This window comes from Leptonychotes weddellii, chromosome 4 (genome assembly GCF_054177405.1).
Source record: "Leptonychotes weddellii isolate Sample4059 chromosome 4, ASM5417740v2, whole genome shotgun sequence".
Taxonomy (NCBI): domain Eukaryota; kingdom Metazoa; phylum Chordata; class Mammalia; order Carnivora; family Phocidae; genus Leptonychotes; species Leptonychotes weddellii.
This window is the reverse complement of record NC_138372.1, coordinates 31,281,246-31,305,052: the sequence shown is the minus strand read 5'-3', so window position 1 is coordinate 31,305,052 and position 23,807 is coordinate 31,281,246. Positions and strand designations below refer to the sequence as shown.

The 23,807-nt window shown below is 59.9% G+C and overlaps 1 protein-coding gene across 7 annotated transcripts in view; it reads right to left on the bottom strand.

Moving 5' to 3' along the window:
- PTPRF (protein tyrosine phosphatase receptor type F) overlaps window positions 1-23,807 on the bottom strand; it is an 85,884-nt gene that overhangs the window by 23,432 nt on the left and 38,645 nt on the right. For 4 of the 7 annotated variants that reach the window (XM_081818255.1, XM_081818257.1, XM_081818258.1 and 1 more), the window contains exons 7-13: window positions 17,046-17,156; window positions 7,981-8,250; window positions 5,924-6,505; window positions 5,527-5,663; window positions 4,910-5,054; window positions 1,144-1,449; window positions 299-492 (exon numbers count right to left, since the gene is read on the bottom strand). In XM_081818255.1, the coding sequence (XP_081674381.1) occupies window positions 299-492; window positions 1,144-1,449; window positions 4,910-5,054; window positions 5,527-5,663; window positions 5,924-6,505; window positions 7,981-8,250; window positions 17,046-17,156 (1,745 nt within the window). The remainder of the gene's footprint in view (window positions 1-298; window positions 493-1,143; window positions 1,450-4,909; window positions 5,055-5,526; window positions 5,664-5,923; window positions 6,506-7,980; window positions 8,251-17,045; window positions 17,157-23,807) is intronic. The other 3 variants (XM_081818260.1, XM_081818261.1, XM_081818262.1) reach the window with 1 other exon arrangement.

Below are 23,807 nucleotides of genomic sequence, written 5' to 3'. Positions count from 1 at the left end.
GAAGCCTGGGCAGGGGGTGAGAATGGAAGCCGGGGTCTGTGCTCCTAACTGCTAGTGCCGGTACGTGAGCCACAGAAGTGACTGCCAGGCAGACCCAAGATGGCAGAGGGAGTGTTCCTGGAACCTAGGCCTAACCTCCTGGTCTGAGCACCTCCCAAACCTGACGCACAGAAGGACATCTCAGTGTCTGAGTCCTCTGAGGGCAGGCAGGGGACAGGGACAAACCTGGGCTCCACAGAGGTAGAGAAGCGTGCTGGTCTTGTCCACCTTCCCACCCCCCTACCTCCCAGGGGCGCACCTGGGCCTCCGCCAGCATGACGTCCTGGATGATGGGTGGGCCGCGGGGCTCGCCGTTCTCTAGCCGCACATAGGTGACCTGGTAGCCGCGGATCTGGCCATGCTGCTTGCTGGGGACGGGCAGCTTCCAAGAGACATGCACAGCCGTGGAATTCAGTGGCTCCACCTCTACCTTCCGTGGTGGCCCACTGGGCACTGGGGACCAGGAAGAGAATAGAGTCAGGCCTGGTGGAATGGACCTTGGTTCGGGGGGGGGGGGGGGTGCACAGCACGCTCCAGGGCCTTGCCTTTGCACTCCACTGCCCCAGGAATGGCCCTGGTATGGTTTCTGTACACTGTCCCTGCTGAGAACAGGGAGGGCTCCCTCTGCCTAGCACAAGGAAGGCCTGCCCACCCCTCTGGCCCGGAGCTACCTCACTTGGTGGGGAGAGTAGGGGTGAGGCACAAGGCCTTTGGCCACCCTAAAGTCAGCACAACCTGTCCCATCTTCTTCTGGGCCCCCTACATCATGCCAATGTCTGGCCAAGAACAAGTCTCGTTGATTCTACTCTGAGCGTCTCTTGCACCAGTCTTTCCAATCCCCACCTCCCAGATCTTAGGTGGGGGCTGCTTCCTCTGTCTTAGCCTTGCAAGGCCCCAGCTGCCTTGGAGCTAGCCCCACAGGCTGCGATTTGGGCACAGGCCATCCCATCAGCTGCATTTCCCCAGTGTGGGCTACTAAGCCTGCACCAGGAAGGACTTGCCTTCCTGGCTTGCGTGAGGCAAAGGCCCTGGGGGTGCGAGGTGCATGGTGTCTGGGAGGGGTGCCTCCCCTCCCCCGCCCCTCCCCTCGGCACCACTGCCTACCGTCCTCGTCTGTGCGCACTAGCACTGGGCTGCTCTCCGGGCCGGGGCCTACGTCTGTGTGCGCCCGCACCCACACCCGGTACTCCGTCCACTTCTCCAGGCCCACCAGGTCCCAGCTGGAGTGCTCGCGACCGATGCTCTCCACCACATGCCGCCCTCGGTCCTCGCCGTCCACTGCCTCGTAGGCCACCGAGTACTGGGTGATGACACCGTTGCGGCTGGCGGCCGGCGGCGGGACCCAACTTACCCGGACTGTGGTGGAGCCCGTGCTCACACAGGTCACCTTCTGGGGAGGGGCAGAGGGGGCTGGGGAAGACAAATGGGGGGAAGCAGGCAGATGGAGGGTGGGGGTCGCAGGCACAGTGACTGGTCACAGAGGATGGAAAACTCACCCAGGCGGGCTACTTCCTGAGCGCAGAATGGCTATCCCAGGGCCCCCCCTAGGCAGGCCATCACCACCGCCGCCAGCCAGCCCGGCTCCCTCTGGCCCACAGGCTCTACACACGCACGCGCACGCGCACGGGGCCTCCCACACATACATATGGTGTCTTTCACACATATGGGGTCTAACAGCACCTCACACACACAAGGTCTCTCCCACACATAAGAACTGTCTCGCGTAAAACACACACCCTGCCGCATACACACAGATACGGGTCATGACTCCCAGACCCCTCGCCCCTGGTCACACACACAACCACGCATGGAGAACCTCCCGCTGCTGGGCCCATAGCTCTCGTCGGAACTAGCAGCCCCAGTCTTCTGGCACAAGGTCGCTGTGACCTGTGCCTACTTGGACAGGGTGCCTGTGCGTGAGCCACAAGCAGCCACAGAGGCCAGAGGCCAGATGGGAAAGAGGCCAATGGCCCTGGCTAATTTGGAGAAAATGCACCCCATGGAGGTGCTCTCACTCAACGAGTTCCTTGGGGTTAGAACTGTGCCCCCCTCGTTCCCAGCGATGTTTCCAAGCCTTGTCCTCATTGAGGAACCTGGTGCTATTACACGGCTTCCTCGCCATCTCGAGTTCTGCCCCCACCCCTTACCAGAGTGACTTCAGCAGTCTCCCTCCCCGGCCCCGGAGCGCCTCATCTCCAGGGCTTTCTCCCCGGCCCTGCTGTGGCCAGGCCCTAGATATTGCCACGACTCAGAATGGCCCTACTCCCCAAACCGGGGCCTCCAACATCCCCTTGCAGACCCTCACCTTGTCCCAGCGCAGCTGCTCAAGGTCCCCAGCACTGTGCTGGCTCTTCACCCCCCTGGGGGCCTCCACCCACGGACCTACCATCCTTACCACCCTCGATATTGGGCTTTGACCCCGAAGTCCTGTACCTCACCACTCGACACATACCCCCAACTCCCCACCTACTTCTCTTCCCACACTCCTGCCCAGCCTGTGCCAAGCCCTGGATGGAGCCAATCCTCTGCCCTCTTCAAGGCAGTGCTGTCAGCTGCCCTGGAAGGCTGGCATCCTATGAGCACGTCCCCAGTGGCCTCACCTGGGCCTTGCCTGCAGCCCGCGGCCTCTGTTCTCTGCCCAGCTCCCTCCGCCGCAGCTCCTTCCGCCGCTGCACACAGAGCGCTTTCAACCTCCTCCACGCTCCGCTAACCTCCAGCTCTCAGCACACAACTGTCTCCCACTTTGCAGAGAAAACTGAAGCCTCCCACCAGCAGCTCCCTCCATCTCTCGCTACCAAACCCACCGAACAACTGCAATCTCACTGAGCCATCCCTTGCTTCCCACGAGGAGGGAGGTGTGCCCTGCCATCTAAGGTGGAGCTCTCCCATCCACGCTCTGTCCCTGAGTCCCCAAAATCCTTCTCTTTCCCGAATTTTCAACTTCTCCATGTGGGCTCATTCCTAGTTAACATTTAAACATGCTTGAATTTTCCTATCTTAAAAGACAAAACCCATCCTCAGGCCCACAGCACCCTTCCTCCCGCTGCAGCGGTCCCCTCCCTCCAGCTAGTCCTCACAGCCCTCGTCCCAGGCCCCACCCCCAGGTACCCGACGCCGCGGAGGACGCAGCGGATACTCCTGTGTTCCTCTGGCCCTGACGGCTCGGCAGCAGCATCTCGTCTGCTCCTTCAAACTCTCTTCTTCCAACCTCCAAGACGCTCTCCTCTCCGGGATTTCCTGCTGTCTTTGGTCATCCTCCTCAAGGTCTCCCAGCTCTAACCCAGCATGGCCGCTCGCACAGCACAGGGCCTCCCTGGCTGGGGTGCCTGCTTCGGTCCCACTTCCAACCCTCTTCCCAGGTCTACACACCAGAAGCACAGAATTCGCACGACGCTCCCCTTTCCCTCAGCATCCCAAAGCCAGTCCGCCACCAGGTCCCGGGGAGCTGGCACCCCAGACGGCTCTCTAATCTACCGCCACCCTGAGCTGAGCTGCCACTTCTGGCTTCGACTACCGCCCGGCCTCCTCGCCGGTGTCTGGCATGCTGCTGCGCTGTCCCGCATGTTCTCGCCCAGCGGCCAGCCAGCCCTCCCACCTGTCCCCTCAACCTGCGGCCAGCTGCTTCAGCCACACTGGCCCCCTGCCCACAACTAAGTGCCTTCCCGCTTTGCACCTGCTGACCTCCTGCCCGGGGCCTGTGTCCCCCCCAAGGAAGCCCCCCCCGCCTGGCCCCCTCAGACCAGACGAAGCTCCCACCCCGTCATCTCTCCACTGTCTGTCCCCTCCACAGCACTTTACCCAAATGTAATTAAAAGCTCATTTGGGTAATTGCAGGTTTAATATCTTTCTGCCCCACCAGACGAGGATCCCTGCAGGCAGAGGCCAAAGCCCGGGTCATGCTGCCAGGCCTGCACCGTGCATGGGCCCCGCAGGAGCGCAGCAGGTGCTTGTAGGATGAACCCGGGCACACTAGGTCACGCGTGGCCTCCCCTCATCACTGGCACACTCACACCCAGTCCCATGTCACATGGACCGCCTCACAGACACTGCTGTGTTTAAGGCTGTCACATGTGCTCACTGCCCCGTGCCGTGGCCCCCACGGTGAGGACACAGAGCCTCGCGGCCACTCAATCACTGCGGCACACCAGACACTCACTCCTACAGATGCGGCACCGCCAGGTGGTCGGACGGGGTCGCACGCGGCCTGGTGGCGTCCGTTCCCCGTACACAGGAACGTATACGGAAACACAGTTAACACACAAAGCCACAAGGCAGTCACGCAAACGGGCTGGCGGGCAGCCTCACACGCGGAAGGCCGCGCGCTCCTAAGGCAGGCACGTAGACCTTCTCACAGACGTGTCCCTACGTGCGGCTGGCTCAGTGTGAGATGACACAGCTCACATACTCTTCTCATGGTGGGGGGGTCATGAGGCAGGGAATGTAGGTGATAGGGGAGATGAGATGTGGGGATATGGAGAGGGGAGGACAGCTGCCAAAGCGGGGACATGTCTGAGACACGGCAAGCATGGCCGTCCCACCGCTGAGAGTGGCCTAGTCAGCTAGTGTGACCAGCACAGACGGGGGAGGGGGATGAGTCACAGACACAGAACTTACCTGGCCGGGGTGGGGGTGGGGGGGCTGGGGAAGGGAGGGGCAGAAGTCGGGTGGGGAGCAGCGTGGCCAACAGCTGCCTGGACGCGGACCGGCGGGAACTTACCTGTCCCTCTCTCAGGGTCCGGAGCCGGAGCCCAGACCAGAGTCCAGGCCAGGGCACAGCAGACCTGACCACCCCCCTGGCCAAGGGGGAAGGGTGTGTGTGTCTGAGTCCCAGCCCAGCTGTAAGCAGGCAGGAGCCTCAGGAGACACTTACTGGACTGTGCCGTGCGGGCCTCAATGGTGGGGGTGGAGACGCCCACCCCCATCTCGGAACGGGCGGCCAGCTGGAAGTGGTACAGTGTGTCAGGCTTCAGGTCCTCTAGGGTGTAGGAGGAGGTGGGATCGAAGGTCACCTTGTGCTGGAAGAGCAGGGAGCACTCACTGACTGCTCTGACCTCACAGGTCACTCAGAGGCTGTTCCCCAACATGGGCTGCAGCTGACCCCTCTGGACCCACTGTGGCTCCAGGGCTGGCTCCATGTCACACGGCCACCTGGACTGCACAGGGGACACGGCGCAGCCCAGGCCACGGACACCTCGCTGACTACACAGCCATGAACACCTGAGACAAGGGCCTCCGGTGGGGAATCTGAGGGCTCTGCTAGTGCCATGTGAGCCACAGAGCCGAAGAGACCCAAGGACAGACCTGAGGACTCTGCCCCCAGCACAGGGGTGACAAGGACTACAGATCATACTGGCCACGTGAGCCCCAGGGCCCCAGGGAGAAGCCTGGGGCCTGTGTCCGTACAACCACAAAATCCAGAAAGCCTGCCGGGGTGAGCCCACCACAGACAGAGGGGCCCTCCTTCTCTTGTCCCCGCCGAGCACTCACCTGCTGGCCTTCATCCTCTGCTGCCCAGTACACCAGTTCATACTTGACGATCCGCTCCTGCGGGGGCAGCAGCCATGAGAGCTGGATCCTGGTGTCCGACTCCGCCTCCGCCTGGAAGTCCGCCGGCTGGGCAGGCACTGCAACACCCCCACGCCAGGCGCCGTGAGCCTCCCCAGATCCCCTCGAGGGCAGGGGTGCCCAGAGAAGGAGGCAGGGGAAGACGCCCCCGCACCCCTGCCCTGCATCCCAGGCGACCACACCCGTGGGGAATACAGGCCCTCCTCCTCCCGCAGCCCCCGAGCCCCCGAGCCCACGGCCTGAGGGCAGGGGCCCCGCCACGGCCTTGCCCGCCCCGGCTCCGCTGCCGCCGCCCAGCTGGTGTGCCGCCCGCACCTACCTCCCTGCTGCGTCTTGACCTGGATGGTGGGGCTGGGAGGGCCGTCGCCCACGGCCGTGAAGGCCAGCACGCGCAGGCTGTAGGTGATACCAGGCAGCAGGCTGCCCACGGTGGTGAGAAGCCCCGCATCTGTGTTGTGCTTGTGCCAGGCGCTCAGGGGGCGGCGGGAGTCGGGCGTGTAGTAGACGCGGTAGCCTCGCACCAGGCCGTTGGGCTCCTCGGGCGGCTCCCACTGCACCAGCATGGTGCTGGCGCTCAGCATGCGTGCCTGCACGCGGCGCGGGGGGCTGGAGGGCGCCTGCTCCCCCGTGCGGGCCCGCACCGCCTCGCTGGGCGCTCCTCGGCCAATGCTGTTCACCGCCAGCACGCGGAAGGCGTACTCCGAGAAAGGGCTGAGGCCGCCAATGCTGTAGCGGGTGGTGGCTACGCCATCCACCTCCTGGAAGGGCCCCTCCGCACCTGCCGCACGGTACTGGATGCCATAGTAGGACACAGGCTCGGAGTTCCCAGAGTCCCAGGTCAGGGTGACGCTGGTGGCAGTCGTCTCTGTCACCACGAGGTCAATCGGAGGTTTCGGCAGAGCTGGGAACAAAGTGGGAGGCTCAGAGCTGCCTGAGGTCATGACCCCAGGAGCCACCCCTGCCCTTGGTGTTACCCAACCAGAGTGTGGTTGACCTCCACAGCCCACCTTGAAGAATGGCCCGGAAAGCTCTAGGTGACCTCTAAGAGCACCACCTAGTGGGGGATGGTGACACTTGTCAGTGCCCCCAGGGGCCTTTGGTCATCTAGTGTCTACCTGCACCACTTCCAGAACTCACTGGATCCCCTCCTAATAGACCCAGAGGTGGTATAGCCTGACTGGGTCTCGTGCAGATGGAAGGCGCACAGGCTGGAAGGTGGAGGTCTGCCTCTGGGGCTTGCCTACGCTCACCTGTGGCCACTCACGTATAACTGGGGTTGGTGTCGGGGACAGATGTGCCGGAGAGAACAGCCTGGATTTTAGAGTGATGGGGCTGCTGGCCCTACACACCTGTGGCTTGGCTCAAATTGAAGGTGGAGAAGTCCCAGATCCACAGCCAACCACTTAACAAGTAAGTACCAAGTGCCTACTAAGTGCTGGGCACTGCGCTGGGGCTGAGGACACAGGTCGCACAGTTGGGTCATATGCCTGCCTGCTCTCGTTTACATTCTAGGGTGAGTGGAAAGCGCCGAGTCCATAATCATGACTCTGGGGCAGGCAAAGAGAGCGGCAAGCAGGATGCTGAGCTGGGGCAAATCCACGAAGCCCTCACAGGGCTGAGACCTGGACAGTGAGAGGGCCAGCATGGCGAGGGCGCCGTGAAGGCCCGGCGGAACTGAGCTGAGCCAGTAGGGCCAGGCGAGGGAGTGAAGATCCCGGTCTTTACCCTAAAAGCAATGGGAAGTCACTAGAGAGCCGTTTCTCAAAACAGAGCGGTGAGATCCTGCTTTACATCTTCAAAAGATCATCCTGGTTGCAGAACGGAGGATGGCTCTGAGCGGGGAGGAGTGCGCGTGCCTATCCCAGGGCTCAGGCGGAGAGCCCACGTCCCCATGGCCATTCTTTCACCACATCCTTGCCAGGAGGCTGGTAAACCTGAGGGTCTGGTGCCATGTGTAGTGGCTAGGGGGCCGTGCTGAGGCATCAGACCCCCAAGGGTTCAAGTCCCTGCTCTGTCATTTACTCCCACATGACCCTGCACCTCCGTTTCCTCATCTATACAAGGGGGACGAGAATGTCTACCTCCCAGGGTAGACACAGACTGAACAAAGTGATCTGTGCTTGCCACCACGGCATCTGCCCCCAGGACGTCAGGACCTGTTGGCTATGATTATGAACACCAAGAATTACAGAAACCCCTCTCTCCACCACTGAGGGCCAGCAGGACCCCAGGGGGCACCCAGAAGAGGGCAATGACCCTTCGACCTCACCCACCCCCACAACAGCCGCGCTCACCTGCTACGGGTGCTGGGACCTCCTGGTGCCCTCCACAACGGGGCAGGCCACAGGCCACGACAGGCACGCGTCTGGCACTCACCTTTCACTGTGACCTGGGCTGTGGCCTCGATCATGCCTAGAGAGGAGATGGCCACGCAGGTGTAATTGGCAGAGCGCACGACATTGCTGAGCTCCAGCACATTGCGGCCGACCGGCATCTCATCCTCCTTGGTGAGCTCCTCGGCCCCCATCATCCACTTCACGTAGGGCATGGGCGCGCCCACCGCAACACAAGTCAGGTTCACGCTGCCACCGGGCATCACCTCCTGGCTGCTGGGAGGGATGGAGAAACGAGGAGCCACACGGCGCACTGTGGGAGGAGGGAGAGAGACACTCACAGGCCGGGCAAGACACTCAAGAGGATGGAAGGGCAGGGGCCCCTCATCCAGCCCCTCTTGTCAGAGCCGAACCCACCTCAGAGACAGATGGGGCAGAGTCCCTGGGCCCCGGCTTACCACCTCCCATCCTGCTTTTGGGCTAGGAGTAGCCCCCACGCTCAGAGACTGGAACACGAGAGATTCCACAATCAAGCTCCCATTTTACAGCCTAGGAAACTGAGGCCTAGGAAAGTCCTGCTGTCCGCCCAGGGTCACACAGGGACTCAGTGCAAGGTTCAGGCCTCAGGTCTACACTGCGGGCCTTGTCGGGGCCACATTCCAGGTTGCCTTCCAGTGCTTGTCCCTACCTGCTCCTGCCCCTGCCCCCACCGTGGGTCTCCAGAGGGGCTAACTGGGGCACCAGTGGGAGAAGCCCAGGCACTGAAGGGTGGAGGACCTCAGAGCATGGCTGGGGCAGGGCAGAGGGGCAAGCCAGGAGTGACACGGCCACCTTCTCTGCAGTCACTGCCTCCACCTCCCGGCCATGATCCGAGGGAAGAGATGATCTCAGCCATGCTCCAGGCATAGCCTGGGAACCCAAGGGGAAGGGCCGCCCCTCAGAAGGGGCTGGGCAGGGGCAAGGGATCAGGGTGGGCCAGGGACGTGGTCCGCGGGCAGGATGGGCATGACGATGGCAGTAACATGATGAGGGCGCCGAACAAACGGCTTTCTGCGTCAATGAACAAGGGTCTCAAGGGGGAGGGTGGCTGTGCCTGGCCATGACCTCTGGCCTTGGGCTTCCCAGGCCAGAAGCTGTTCTGAGCTTCCCAGGCCAACGTGCAGCCTGGAACCCCCCAAAGTTGCAAGCTTGGCACAAACATTCGGAACATGCAGAGGGAGGGCAGTCAGGCAAGACCTAGCCGTGGGCAGGCATGCTTGGCGTGCTGACGGGTCATGCAGCTGGTGGGCCGAGGCTGAGGTGTGTCCTTCACAGGCACCCTACAGACAGGGCTGGAGAGGTCAGGCAGCGAGGCTACGTGACCAAAAGGCACCACTGAGAGTGCGTGTGGGTCTCCGAGGACCCATGCTGGGGAGCCTGGCATGCAGAGGACCCGAGCCATCACATCAGGGGCCCCTCCACTAGAGGTTCCAGACTCTGCTGCTCGGATAGCCTCAGACCACAGAATCAGAGCCGGAAAGAACTACAGAAACCGCCCGGTCCGACTCTGACCTCGCTGCACTGGGGTCAGGCTGTGGCCCAGAGACTAGATATCCAACGAATCACCAGGTCCTGTTAACGGATGGCCCAAGGTGTCTTTCAAACCCACTAATTTCTTTTCAAACCCAGAGGCTACTGCCCCCACCAGAGCCTCAGCCACCTCCGTCTCTCTTGGCACCGCTGTATTAGCAGCTCTCTTCCAGAACCGGCCCTCCACCAACAGCTAGTACAAGTCTGTTCACATCACCTCTCTGTTAAAAACCCCTGCATGGTTCCCTCAGTGATTCCTCAGGCCACACGACTGGACCCCACCTCACTACGCCCCTGCCTCAACTGTCCACACTGCCTCAGTCCAAGGCCTCCGGACAGAACCCCCACGCAAGCCATGTGTGACTGACATCATGAGCTGAGTCCCCTCTGTGCCCCCAGGCCCACTGGGGTCTCAGTGTGTCTCGTGGACATCTAGTGTTCTACCTTACAGAACCGGCCTCCTCCTTTTCTTTAGGGGAACCACCTCTTCCCTCTGTCCTTGCTATGTGGGCCATGTGACCCAGATCTGGCCAAAAAGATACAGCCTTTAGACTTTTGCAAAAACCATTAGAACAACAACTTTCTCTCTGTACTGCAGTGCCCAACTTTAAAGGAACTGAGGACCACCTTTCATAACACATGGGAGAACACGCTGGAGAACAAAGAAGTCAACTGTAGAGAGCAGAGCTAAGAGACAAACACAAAAGCTTGATCAAACTGTTTAAATATCTGGATCCAGCCCTCCCTGACACCAAATCTACTTCTACATATTTTAGTTTGATAAGATAAGAATCTCCTTGTTCTGCTTAAGCTGATTAAGTAGGTTTCTGTCACTTGTCCCAAAGCTGGGAGTCCCCACGGAATGATGACAGCATGTCATCATCGGCAGAGACTTCTGCATGGCAGACAATAGGTGGATCCCGGGCATGGCTGGCGGAGGGGGACCCACGACAAAGAGCACCCTTTGAGCACTCCCTCAAATGGCACAAGAGTGAGACCAGGAGGCATGGACATTAGCATCACCCAGCCTGGTGCTGCGGGCCCTCCCCGAGCTCTGGAGCTGGGCCTGGGGGGCGGGCCGTGGGAGGAGAGGCCTAGGCAGGCAGGTCCGTCTGCTGACCAGGTCCAGGCCTGCTGACGAAGGGAGGGGTCCAGCACGGCCCTGGTTGGAGCAGGAAGGCACAGGGGCACAGCCTTAACTGGTCTTTATTCTCAGCCAGGGGTGGCCCATCTGCTCTCTGTTCACAGGCATCAGAACAAGCTCGGGAAGGGAAACCACTCTTGAGCTCCTACTCAAGGTGAGGAAAGTTCCCTTGCTATAGATCCCATCACCTCCAGACTGCAGACAAGGGGACGGACTTAAGACTCGAAACTTTTAAGTGACATGCCCAAGTTACGTATTATCAGGAGGTCGTCAGTGTGATGAAAAGCTCACACTCTTTTGAGGTCTGGCTGATAGGTAGATAGGCTGATAGGCACGATCTCCCACAGCTTAGGCTCATCCTCCCTGCAGCGTGAGCGAGGTTAGGGTATGTCTATGGAGGGAGGGTGGGGGCAAGAAAGGTAAGACACAACCTCCAAGGATCCCGAGAGCCAGTGGGGCCCTGCATCCTGGACCTGCCTGGACAGTCACCCCCATCCTGATGGCCGGGCGTGGCTGGTGCCTCCCCACAGCAGTCCTGCCGCCACTCCTCCCGCTGTCCCAGACACGAGGCCTCCAAAAGGGGCAAGACTTGCCCTGGACCCGGTCTATTGATGGAAGCAGCAGCAGGGAAGAAAAAACCAGAGCCAGGAAAAACGCACTCAGGGTCTAATCTTGGGCTCCAACAATGCCAGTCTATTACTGTTCCCCGTGCATCCTTGCTGCTGACATTTTATAGACAATTTCCAGAACAGCGCTCTGCCATTTCTGGATTATATTTCAACTGTAACTTTTAAGTCTAATTATTTGCACTGACAAGCCCGTATAATAGGGCGGTGTGGTGCCCGAAGGCATCGGCATTCAGTGGAGTGACAGCCTAATTGCAGGGGGAGGGTGGCCCCGCAATCTGCATTCACTTGCAGGAATTTCTCTGATGAAAATAACACAACATTAAGGAGGGGATAAGGGGCAGGATCCACTGTATCAAGATAAAATAACTCTTTAATAAATAACCTTGTGGCTGCCGCAGAGCAGTAATTAAATGCCGGCGCACTCGGCACACAGTTTTAAGTAAAGCTGGAAAAATGTAAGATGTAATTATCAGCGCCAAACAAATTACCAGCCCGGCAAATCCCCCTGGAATATTTAGAAACTCATTTCTGCCTTCCCGTTAAATATTTGTGCACGTGCTTTATTTTTGGTGGGACCACAGAGGGGGAAAAGGGGAAGGGACCAGGGACCAGGGCGGTCGGGGGACGGCGAGGACGGGGAGGTGGCTGAGGGCTGGGCTGTCTCTGCTGATGACTGCTTTCTGAACGCCCCAGCAGATCCGCCCGGTCAGCGAAATGGTGTAACCTAAATGCCCCAGAGCTCAGGAGTGCATATGGATGGATGCTCAGGGCTGATATCTGAGCTGAGGCTGCAGCCCTTCTCCCAACTGGCTCCCTTCTCCCTCCCTTCTCCCAACTGGCTCCAGGCTACGGAGATACAATGCAGAGGGGAGCAGGTGGCCCAAGTCTGCTCCCTGGGGCTGAGCCCAAAGCCCAGCGGACAAGTGAATCTCCTCTGACCACTCAGACCATGTGACACAAGAATGACCGTTAGCCCCTGCTGCCAGCCCCAAGACTAGGGGTAGCGGTCTGGCCCTGAGGGTGGGGCTGAGAACCGAGTCCCACATGAGAATGCTCTGGAGCGGGCTAGAGCAGGGTCTCCGGGGAGCCCTTCCCAACCTGTGACCGGGCTGGGGCCTCCTCTGGGCTCCCATGTGGGCCTCACTAAGTTACAGTCAACTGTCCAGTCTGGTGGGAGCTCCCCGAATGTGAACGCTCAGCACCCAGCACAGGCCTGAGGAAACGGGAGCGGGCTCGGGGGGCCTGGGGCAGGTGGGAAGATCTTCATTTGGCTCTGGTCAGGGAGGGAAGAGACAAGAGTGTAGGAGATTTCCTCCATGCTTAAGATGATGCCGGCCACCTGTGCCACGGACACCAAGCTTCGTGAGGCAGATTGGGGCTAGCCGCCCCACTGAGCTTGGTGGGGACCTCAAGGTCGGGGCAGACCTGTGGGACTTTTGTCCTGTGCTGTAGGACCTTGAGGTGTGAGCTCAGGCTAGATTAGCCTTTTCCCTGGGTCTTCCCAGTGGCTGCAGCTGAGCCGGGGCAAAGGTGGAGTTTAGGGGATGAGGTTGTGGAAGGAAGGCCCCACAGGCACGCGGGCAAAGGTGGAGTTTAGGGGATGAGGTTGTGGAAGGAAGGCCCCACAGGCACGCGTGACGCACTACAGCTCTCACAGCTCCCCCGACCACTCCCGAGCCCCACCTGGAACAGACAGCTGGCCCGGCCCAGGCATAAGGGCGGGGCACAGTGTCCCGGCATGCACCATGCCTGCTTGACCACCCCGGCAGGGGGGCCCAGCTAAGGGGACATGCAGACACGTGGCACATCAGGGACCCAAGCAGCAGAAGCATGCAGGGCAGGGGGCCTGCCCACCCACCCCTAGTCCTGCCGGCCTGCCGGCCCAAACAACGCAGAGCAGAGCCCGACCGGCGGGCAGGCCTGGCTGGAGCGAGCCCGAGGGAGCTGACTGAGCCCGCTGGTCCCTACTGACGGGAGCATCCCATCGACGGGCGAACTGTAGATGGATAAGAAGTGAAAAGGACCAACCTTCTCGCTGATCTGAGAGATGAGAGTTTGGGTTGATGGCAGAGTGCGATGAGGATGAGGAGGGAATAAAAAAAGACAAGGAGAAACACAGAGAGAGTAAAAACAGGCCAACCTTCATCTGCCCACACAGCACGGACATGAGACAAGACTCTTGTGCCCCACGCACACGCACGTGCACGCAGGTGCGCACGGACCACGCCACTCACGAAAGACTCAGGACTCATGGAGGACACGGTGGACAGGGCTGGGTCCCACTGGCAGGTGCCGGGATACCAAGGGCGGGACAGGGAGGGGTGGAAGGGGAGCACAGGCGGGCCCCCATGCCTCACGCACACCCCACGGCTCGACAGACCCAGTGAGCTGGGCTTTGGGGTCGGCCCCCGCACCCACCAGCCCACAAACCCACCAAGGCACACGGGCCACTAGATCCCCACCACCTTGAGGAAGCCCCACACTGCACTGCCCCAGCGTGAGGAGCTGGTCTGGGCACCTACGGGGAGAAAGGCTGTGGAGACACCGCCCCGTTTAGAGACAGCTGTGGCCAGCAGCCAGTTCCCTGCAGAGAAGGGGGACGGTTGGGGGCAGTTAGGGCACGGCCACGCCCTGGCCCCCGGCAGCTCCGCGTCCTGAAAGCTGGAGGAAAGAGATTGCTGTGGAGGGAAGGAGAGGGTGAGTCACTCAGAGAGGGAGACAGATGGTGACACAGGCCGGTCCACCCAGCCTGCCTGGGCCTGCTGGACTGCGGGTGCAGCTGCGGGCAACTGAGCCAAGGCAGATGTGAATGGAAGACGCATCCCCCAACAGCTATCCTGACAGCAACAGTGGTCACCGGCCACTAAGCGCTTCCCGTGTGCCCGCCACTGTGCTGGGCGCTTCCCACACACTGTCCCGTTACATGCGGCAGGTGCAGGGGCTCAGAGAGACAGTGGGGCCCTCAGAGTCCGGGGGACAGAGGAAGGATGTGAGAAACTGAAGACAAATCCAAGGAGGAGATGTGACCTTGAGCCCAGTGGACACAGCGGGAGAAGAAGGGGATGGAGGGAGATGAACACTGGCAGGAGGCTGTCCATCTAGAGCAGTGGTTCCCAATGTGGGGGGTGGGGAGGGAGCCCCCCAGGTGACACCGGTCAAGGTCTGGAGATGTCGTGGGTTCTCATGACTAGGGGTGCTGCTGGCATCTAGGGGGCCAGAGCCCCACATAACTGAGAGTCATCTGGCCCCAAGTGTCAATGTGCTGAGGCTGAGAAACCTGGGCTGGAGGCCACAGGGGCCCCGATGTTGAGGCTCCTGGCAGCTGGAGCCCAGTGGCCCGGAGGGGAACAGGTGCCTGCTCTGGAAGGGGGTCTCACAGCCGCTCTGTGGCGCTGGGGGATGTCTCCACGGGTGGCCCACTCACAAGCAGGCTTCAGGATAGAGCTGGTGGCCAGCTCGGGAGAGGCTGTCTCAGAGGAGCTGCGGCTGATGGGCCCTCAGTACCGCTGGGGACAGAACGCGCGGGTTTTGCCAGGCCTGAGATTAAAAGCTTTTGCCACACCAGAAGCAAAAAGTCCTAGGAATTGGCTTTCTAGATGTCACCAAGTCTCCTTAGTAGGGTGTGTCCTGGGGCTACAGGGCAAATCGCTCTTGACAAAACAGGGCAGGTACAGGTGCAGGTGGGGCCTGGCTACTGGGCGGGTCTCGGGCACAGAGATAGGACTGGCCCGTGGGCATCAGGAACACGTGTGTGAGAGAGGGAAAGGCAAGCAAAGCCACGCTGGGACAGCCTGCCTTAGGGTCCCTGGCAAGTGGGGCTAGAATTAAAGAAGCCCCCACACTCGCTGCCCAAAAGGCCTGTGGGTGTGGGTCGGAAAGGTGATTTAGGAAGGCTTGGTGGGAGTGGAGAATGGGCCATGTCGGGACCCTGCCTGAGCCCACCACGTGGGGCTGGAGGTAAGAGCTCCCTGGTCAGTGCCTGAGCTGTGGCGGCTAAGCTCAGCTCATCTCCAGAGAGACCCCCCGCCTCGCCTCAGGGCTGAGGCCAGTGTGAGGGTGACTTCAGAGAATACTACCCAGCCAAGATAATAATGCAGGGTCCATCACCTATGTCTGGACCTTCTCCTGCAGCTCTGGCCCAGGAAGTGTGCCCATTAGACCATGCCCATGCAGCTTGCTTGGGTTTCTCAGCGGCTCTGCTGGGCCGCTCCTCTCCCTGGTGCAGCCGCATACGGCAAAAGGCTTTCTTGGGACCTCCACTCTTTGGCCCTGTGATCTTTTGGAAGAAGTGTTCAGTCAGGACCGCATAATGGTCCGGGTGGAAGGAGGCAGGTCTTTGAGTAGGGCTGTTCCAGCGGCTCCTCCCTAGGAGGGGGACTCGTCAGAGCCCCGTGCGCCCATCAGAAGCTCTGCCTGGAGCAGTGTGGGGGAAGGCTGTGCACTTCACAGCTCCCCTCATCTCGGCCATCCGGGTGGCTCTCGGGCTCCCGGCCTCTCTGTTCTCATGCTGTTCCTTAAGACAGGCCCTGGGGCCACTGAGGCAAGCACTTGGTGGGCAGGACACCTGTCAAGGGGGCCAGTGGGGACCTCCCACCCCACACCCCCAACTCCAATGAAGTGTCATCCATGGTCTCTGAGACACAATCTGCCCGTCACCCGATGGGCTGGCAGCCTTGGCCTCTTGGGAACCTTTGCCCCGACATGGAGCAGCTCCTCAGTAACTACATGGTTGATGGCTTAATTCTCTCTGCCTTGTCTGACCATGTGGCTGGCCCTAAAGAGTGGGACAGGCCGCTGACACTGCCTGGGCAGACAGGCAGACGACCCCCTGGAGAAGCTACACTCAGCACTTAGCGTGATGAAGTCATCGCTGCAAGGAAGCCGTGTCCACTTTCCTTTTCAAATCCCCCGAGTGGAGATAGTTTCACTTGTAATGATGCCCGTCTGTGCAGGAGGGCTAAGTGAGGGGGTGTGGGGGTAGGAGGGGCTCCTAGGGCCCCTCCCGGGCACTGTGCATGTTCTCAGGAAGGAGCGGGTGGCCAGCTTTGGTCACCCCTGGGCTGTGAGCCTAGCAGACACTGGACACTCCAAATCAGTCCCCAGGCCCTCTCTGCTGGGTCCCTGGACTTGTGAAGATGCACGGTCCACCAAGTCTCAGCAAGGAACACCTGAAACACAGTAGGTAAGCTCACCTACAGGGGCTCACAGCTGCCTCAGACTGACCTTCTCTACAAGGGTCCTGACTGGTGACAAAGCACAGCTAGCTCCTCCTCCAGGAAGGCCCTGGGCAGACCTGGCCAGAGGGCAGGCTCACCTGGCCTGGAGCCTTCCCTGCTGGGGCGGGCAGGACAGACTCGAGGACTACCAGGGACGTATGCCCGCGTTTACACACAAATGAGTGTGCCTGCTTATGCGCACGCATCCCCGCACACACACACGCACACAGTGAAAAGTCTGCTTGGAAGGCTCTAGACTCCCGTGGGGCTCTGGGCACACGTGGCAGGACCTACAAGAGATACAAATGCTCCCAAGAGTGGCTGCGTCCCAAAGGGCCTGCAGGGAAGGAAGGCAAAGTGGCGGCGGACACCGGGAGTCTGCCCAGTGGGAGCTGCTGCGGTTGTTCTTGCTGCGGCAGAAAGAGGCAGGGAAAGGAGAACCTGGGCCGAGGGCAGCCCCCACTGCCCACACCAAGGGCTCCAGACAGCGTGCCCAGCAGGGCCAGTTCAGCTCCGTGGAGACAGGGCTAGGCACTGCCCACATCCTTACCTCGCACATACAGGTTGGCGGGGGCCGAGTAGCGAGTGCCTGCAGAGTTGGTCGCCACACACTCGTACTTGCCTTGGTCCGACTCCTCGCTGCTCTCAATCTGTAAGGCACCTGCAGGGACATAGCGACAGTCAGGCCTGGATCGTGGGGAGGAGTCTTGATGGCATTTGGGTTTGTGTTGACCAGATGTTGAAGATACCGGGGCCACACCTGGGCACCAGTGTTGCCTCCAGGAAGCTCTCCCTGATGAGCCCCCTGGCCTCGTGGCTGGAAGCAAGCGTTGTACTCTGCAGCACAATCCCGCTTGTCTTAACCCTGCAGCCTAGCAGAGCTTGCCGGCTGGGCCGCGGGCTCCATCCCATCCCCCAGCTCCATGGAGTGCCCAGTCCTGGACTCCAATCCTGGAGCCCATTTGCCAGTGAGCATGCCCATGAGTGCTCCCAGACCTACCAGCCCTGCCAGGCCACGTGGAGCCAGGCGTGGGTGGGAGCAGCCTGGATCCCTGCTGGCCTGGGAGTTAGCTGCAAGCATGCAGTGGCCCTCATCGGGCAAGCGCCTGGGAGTCTGCCGCCCACCAGAACTCCACAGGAAGGAAGGGGTTTGCTCTGGGGGCCTGGTGCCCGGCAGCCTCTGCTCACAGCACCCATCCTCTCCTCCCACCCGGCCCCCACCCCGCCGGCCCCACCCATTCCGGCTCCTCTCCTCAGCCTGGTCCCGCTAAAGTGCTTCGACCCACCGCGGCTGCTGCATAATTCAGGAGGCTAATGGAGGCTGTAGCTCCCACTCGGGCCAGTGCCTGGAGGGGCTGCTCCGGCCGCAGACGGACAGACAGGAGCCAGGACTGGGGGGGAGGCAGCTGAAAAGGACCCTCACAGAGGGCCAGTTCTGGCAGGTCCAGGTAGGGGAGTCCAAGGCAGTAGGAGGTGGGGGGTGAAACCACTCAACGTGGCCACCCCTCAGCTCTGGCAATAAACACTTGAAAACACCGTTCTTGAGAGCACCCCAGGCAAGCCGTCTGTGACAGTAACACCCCGAGCCACAGGCAACACCCCCTCCCTGGAACAAGCCGACAGACAATCAAACCCACACAGGACAGTCCAATGGACACTTAATAACCCCACAGCACACAGCCTGACAGAAAACCGCCACCTGCACAGAACAGCCCCTTCCCAGGCCTCAGGCTGGCTGACGGTCACCACACCCACAAAAGACATAGACAGAACCTGCCGAACCCCACCTGAGCGGCCTGGATAAGAGCCACAGGAGGACTTCCAGGTCACACTCTCATGGCCCAGGCCCCAGGGGAGGACCACCATGGGTCCCAGCTGCAGCCCCTTCACTGCCTGACACCCCTCTTCCATACCCAGACCCAGGGCAGCAGGAGGGGCCCTGAACACGCTGGGGGCTGGGGGCTGGAGGTGGGAGAAGCACCTGCCAAGGCTTAACCCCGATGCAGGACAAAGGCCTGGCCTGCTCCATGGTCCTGCCTTCAGCCCTTCCCACTGGACATCAGGGAGCAATGCCAAATACCCATCTCCTGCAAGAACAGCCCTGATGGGCACCCAACAGGTCATGTGTATGGGATGGATGGATGCTGTTACAGAAAATATTCCTTCAAGCAGGCGGGGTCAGGCTCCCGGCTGGGGGCGGGGGGTGCTGCACTAGGTCAGCTCAGCTGGGGAGGGAGGGGAGACCTGGTGGCTGGTGCCAAAGGCAGGGACAAGAAGTAGTGGCTGGGTGAGACCCCTGCCGGGGGAGGAGGTTCCCTTGTACGGAGAGCTAGACCTGGTCAGGGACCCAACACAGCCCCTGAACCTGGATGCACACAGAAACCCCATCTGGAACCAACACCAAGACCCAGTGGCAGGGGCATCAAGAGCTAGTGCAGGCAGACAGGATGGAGGGGGGGGGGGTCTGGAGGGCGAGTCTTGGCCTCGGAAGGTAGCGGACCAGATGCCCCACAGGGAAGCAGTGGCTTCTCTCAGCCCTGGCTTCTGACCTGAGACCACCCTGGTCCTGGACCGAGGATCTAGATGTGCCCAAGGACGCTGAGGGAGGTGTGAAGAAATGATGTGAATACAATCAGTCCAGAAGCAACCATTTTCCAGTGGGCCTGCTCCAAGCCAGACACGGCCCAGACCCCCATCCCTTCCTCTAAACCTCATGAGTCGTGAGGTGGGCCCTGGCCCCGATTCAGAGCAGGAAGCAGACTTCTGCGAGGTGGATCGCCTCTCTGAAGGCCACCCAGGTGAGTCAAACTTGCACCCGGATCTTTGAGTCCAGAATGTGATTTCTGAAGCCCAAGCCAGGCCACAGGGCTCTGGGGCACGAAAGCAGCCAGGCTCGGCAGGTCCCCATGTCACTGCAGCACCTAAAGTCTTCCCTGGGTGCTCTTCCTCACATGTGCTGGGCTACGGGGATTTACAGGATGGTCCTCACCCTGCTCTAGGGCCAGGATGTTAAGGGAAGTCAAGCAATCACTGAGGGACCCAAGAAAAAAGGAGCTGCTTAGGAGGAAAGGCGAGGCCTGGTCATGCTGCCCCACCTCCTGGGAAGACTCTCCATCTGTGGCCAGGCTTGGGGCTCAGCACTCGGCTTCCCTGTGGGAGCTGACAGGCTCCCTTCTGTGGGATTGGCCTGGAAGGCCCGGGACGTAGGGCTTGCCATCCCCACGGCAGGGCTCAGCTGAGTATTTCTACAGTCCAGACTTGCAATGGATGAGTCCACAGGAGGGAATGACCGAGAGTGAAGGTGTGTGGTGGCCGGTGGTGCTGAGGGGGCCGGAGCTGGAGATGAGGAGGCTGGAGAGGTCAGGATGGGGATGGGGGAGGTGACGGACTGGACGGGATGGAGTGGTGGTGACGGCAGTGGCGAGGCGTGGCGAGATGCACGGACAGCATTCTTACCTCTGATTGGTGAACCACCTGGCGAGGTAATTTGAATGCAAATAAGATCAGAGAGAAGCATTAGTACAAAAGGAAGGAAAGCCACAAAAAGCCAAATCAGATAAAATAAAACATGAGAAAGGGCCTTAAATACACGGAGAAATCAAGGCCTGAGTTAGGCCGACGCAGGTGATAAGTGCACAAGGGCCAGGCTGAGCCAGGCCGAGCGTGGGTGAAGCGGGGTCCCCCAGGTCAAAGGCACTGTTCTGAGGCGGGCAGGGGTGGGGATTGGGGCTGGGGTCATGGGGCCGGAGGTGATGGGAATCAGGAAGGTAGAGTCGGGGCTCCTGCAGACCCAGCTGGCTGAAGCCAATGAGGAGAAAGTCAATATAAGAGGGAGCAACCCCACTCCTTAGGGGCACCCAAATGTCCCAGGTGGGCAAGATTTCAAAACAAAGCACTTACCAAAACCAACCAAGGAGGTTAAGCACACAGAAAGGGCTAAAGGGAGGGCTTGCCGTAGGCCACCACCAGGCCAGGTCTCCCTCATGCAGACACACCAGCCCAGCCCTGCCGTGGGACTTGGGGTGAGCTTACAACCCAGTGGCGGATGCCCTGTAGAGCCCACTCAACCCAGATAAAAAGTGAATGACCTTTGAGCTTCCCCACAACCAGACTGGCGAGAGCCAGAAGCCAAGGCCTCCCCCTTGCCTGTTCAGTGCTTCAAGCCCAGAGGGCCAGATGCATACTCTCCAAATGCCCCATGCAGGGCTGCTATGAGGTCTGAACAGCGGCCTCCTCTGAGGCTGTGCTCAAGCCCCATCTACTACAGCCTCATCCAGAAAAGTGAGGAGCCCATGGGTGGGCCTGGGCCCAATGCTGTCCACCCTGCCCCTCTCCCCACTCTGCCCATTGCTGGGGAGGGAAGTGTGCCAAGGGACAAACACTGATCACTCTCTCACTGAACTTGATGACACCTGCCTAGGAGGAAGTACCCATGTCCACATAGGAATGATGAAACAAGCTGAGGAATAGTAAGTGGCTTCCCCAAACCCAAGGTCACGTGGCCTATAAGTGCCGTGGCAGGAACTAACCAGGCCTGCTGCACAGGCTTCCCACCGGATTAGGCTGCCTCCTGCAGACACAGAGGCTGGAGGGGGGGGGGGGGGGGGCAAAGGCAGGTGCTGGGAGCCGGGCTGGGTGTGGAGGGGCTGCAGAGAGTCTGGGAAGAACCATCATCACAGTGATTCCCCAGGCATGGTCCCGGGACTGTGAGTGTCCCCGAGACCCTTTCAGAAGGTCCACAAGGTCAAAACTATTTTCATGACACTAAGAAGTTATTTGCCTTTTCCACTCTTGCTCTCTCATGAATATACAGTGGAGTTTTCCAGGAGCTCCGTGAAGTGTGATATTGCAATAGACCAAATGCAGAAGCAGACAAGAGAATCCAGCAGTCTTCTATCAAGCCCCCAATTAAAGAGATTTGTGAAAATGTAAAACAATGCCACTCTTCTCACGAAATGTTTTTGTTTTAGAATACAATTATTTTTCATTAAAAAAAACTTATTTAACATGTAATAGGTTTTTAAATTATTTTAACATTTAAATATTTAAAACCTTTTCTTAACACCTAATATAGTAAATTTTGATGGATAAAACCTACACAAACAAAAGCTCTCTGAGGTCCTCTAATATTTACAATCAGAGGTCCTGGAACCAAAAAGTCAACAACCGCTGATCTACTTCTACAGGGTAGGCCCGGCCTGGGAGGGGGTGGCAGTGTAAACGGTCCAGGCTTCTGGCCTCTGCTCTCCCAGAACCTAACCTGCTGTGTGACAAGTCTCTGGACCTCTCAGAAGAGTCATTTCTCCACCAAACTGAAAGAAGAATTTGCCTTACCATTTTACAGGGTGGGCGTGGGAGACTGGACGGCCCCAGGAGTCAGCGCTTCTCCTGAGAGGTGTCAGTGTGCTCAGGCCAAAGGAAAATAAATCATGACCCTGCACCGCCAGTGTGCCCTCCTGCAGACCCAGTGGAGGGGTGGGGCGAGTGGGGGGACAGGCTCTGCCGGTCAGAGCTGGGCCAGCCAGCAGGGTAGGGGACAGCAGCCCTCAGGCCCACCCTGGAGTCTGCTCTGCGCCTGGCTCTGGGTCCCATCTGCCAGGGCCAGTGGGCCCTCTCCTGCAGCCAGATGCTGGCATCTCTGCTCAGGCCCTGTAGTCTCAGCTCAGGTGTCAGAGGATGTGCAAGGAGACTGTGCTCCGGGTGAGCACGTGGATGTGGTGGATCAGGTTGTCCTCAACGGTGATGGGATGGCGGCGTGCACATTCAGGCCAAGGGGACGAGCGGAGCAAGGGAGGTCTCCTCGGCGCCCTGTCCAGGCTTGGCAGAGCGTGTGGGCCACCAGCTCCTTTTAGGACCCGGAAGTGGCTCTGAGCCCCACTTGGAGATCAGCCTCTGCTTGCTGCCCCAGTGACACCGTCTGCTCCTGACTTGATTTCCACTCTCCCTGAGTTTGTCTCCGTTCCTCCTACACCCACCCTGGGCTTCAAGTTCAAATTCCCAGGAGGCCCTTGTGGCAGCACGTCATGTCGCTTTAGTGAGGAAAACGCCTGTGGAGCAGAGCTCAGGCCTGGGCGGCGCCCGCACTAGCAGCCCCCCCACCCCAGCTCCTGTTCCGGGCGCCATGCCCCGTGCCACGGGCTGCAGCTCAGCCTGCAGGTGCCTCACAGGTTCTGGGGACGGCTCAGGGAGGGTGTGAGATCTGGAGAGGACGGGACTGCGGAATCTGCAGTGCTCACAGGGTCCAACCATTCCCCAGGCCCCAGGTTCGGCATTTGTGACGCCAGAAGGCCTCCGGTGACTGCACAGGGGAGCTCCCTGGCCCTGGATCTCCACGTGTGACCCCAGGGGACTCCCTTAATTCAGCTGTAAAGTGGGCATGATAATCACAGCCTGTCCTACTTCTCAGGGCTGCAGGAGAATCGAGTGCAACAAAAGGCAGGGAAATACTTTGTGATCCGTCGGCGATGCGTAAACTGTGAAGGTCCCTGTAACCAGCCGAGTACTTGGAGGCCTGATTCCCCTCCACGAAGGGAAGTCCCTGTCAAATGTGCGGGGACTGGCCCCAGCACCCTTTTACATGGTAATAGACAGGGCCAGCAGCTCCTGGAGTCAAGGGCCTGGTGCCAGGGCCAGGCAGGAACGGTGTGGGGAGACAGTCCTGTCTGTTACTACAGAGGCAGGATGATTAAGTCCCCTCAGGTGCCATCCCAGGAACTGGACCCTGGGTCCACAACCCTCAGGTTACAGCTTCCACGTGGCAGCAAAGGTCAAGCAAGGTCTTCCTTGGACCTAAGAAGCAGGGGGAATGGACATTTGTCTGCAGGGACAGGGCCTGAAGGTCTCGTTCACGAGATACCTGTGCTATAGCTGGGCTTGTGCTGGGAGCTGAGGGAAACCTTGCAGAGGGGAGCCAGACCCATGCCCTCCCTGCAAGGAGTGCCAAGCCTAAGTGAGCAGAGCTGGAGCCAGGCAGTAACAACACAGAGTGGGGTGTGTCTTGAAGGAGTAGGCCTTACTTAGGCACAGAAGGGAGAGGCTTCCTGATTTGGTGAATTAGAGCAGACGGCAAGGATGGGGTCAGGGTGGCTCCGTGCAAGTGAGGGGAGGCCAGAGCCCTCCCCCATATGCCAGGCAGCGAACTAAAGCTTCGACTGCTGTGGTCTCGCTTAATCCTTTTTAAAGGTGAGAGAACAGAAGCTCAAAGAAGTTAAAGAACTTCATGAGGCCACAGAGCTAGTAAGTGGTGTAGCTGAGACCTGAGGAGGTAAAGCTGGAGACCTGAGCTGGGAAGATCAGGAGGGTTCTGTGCGCC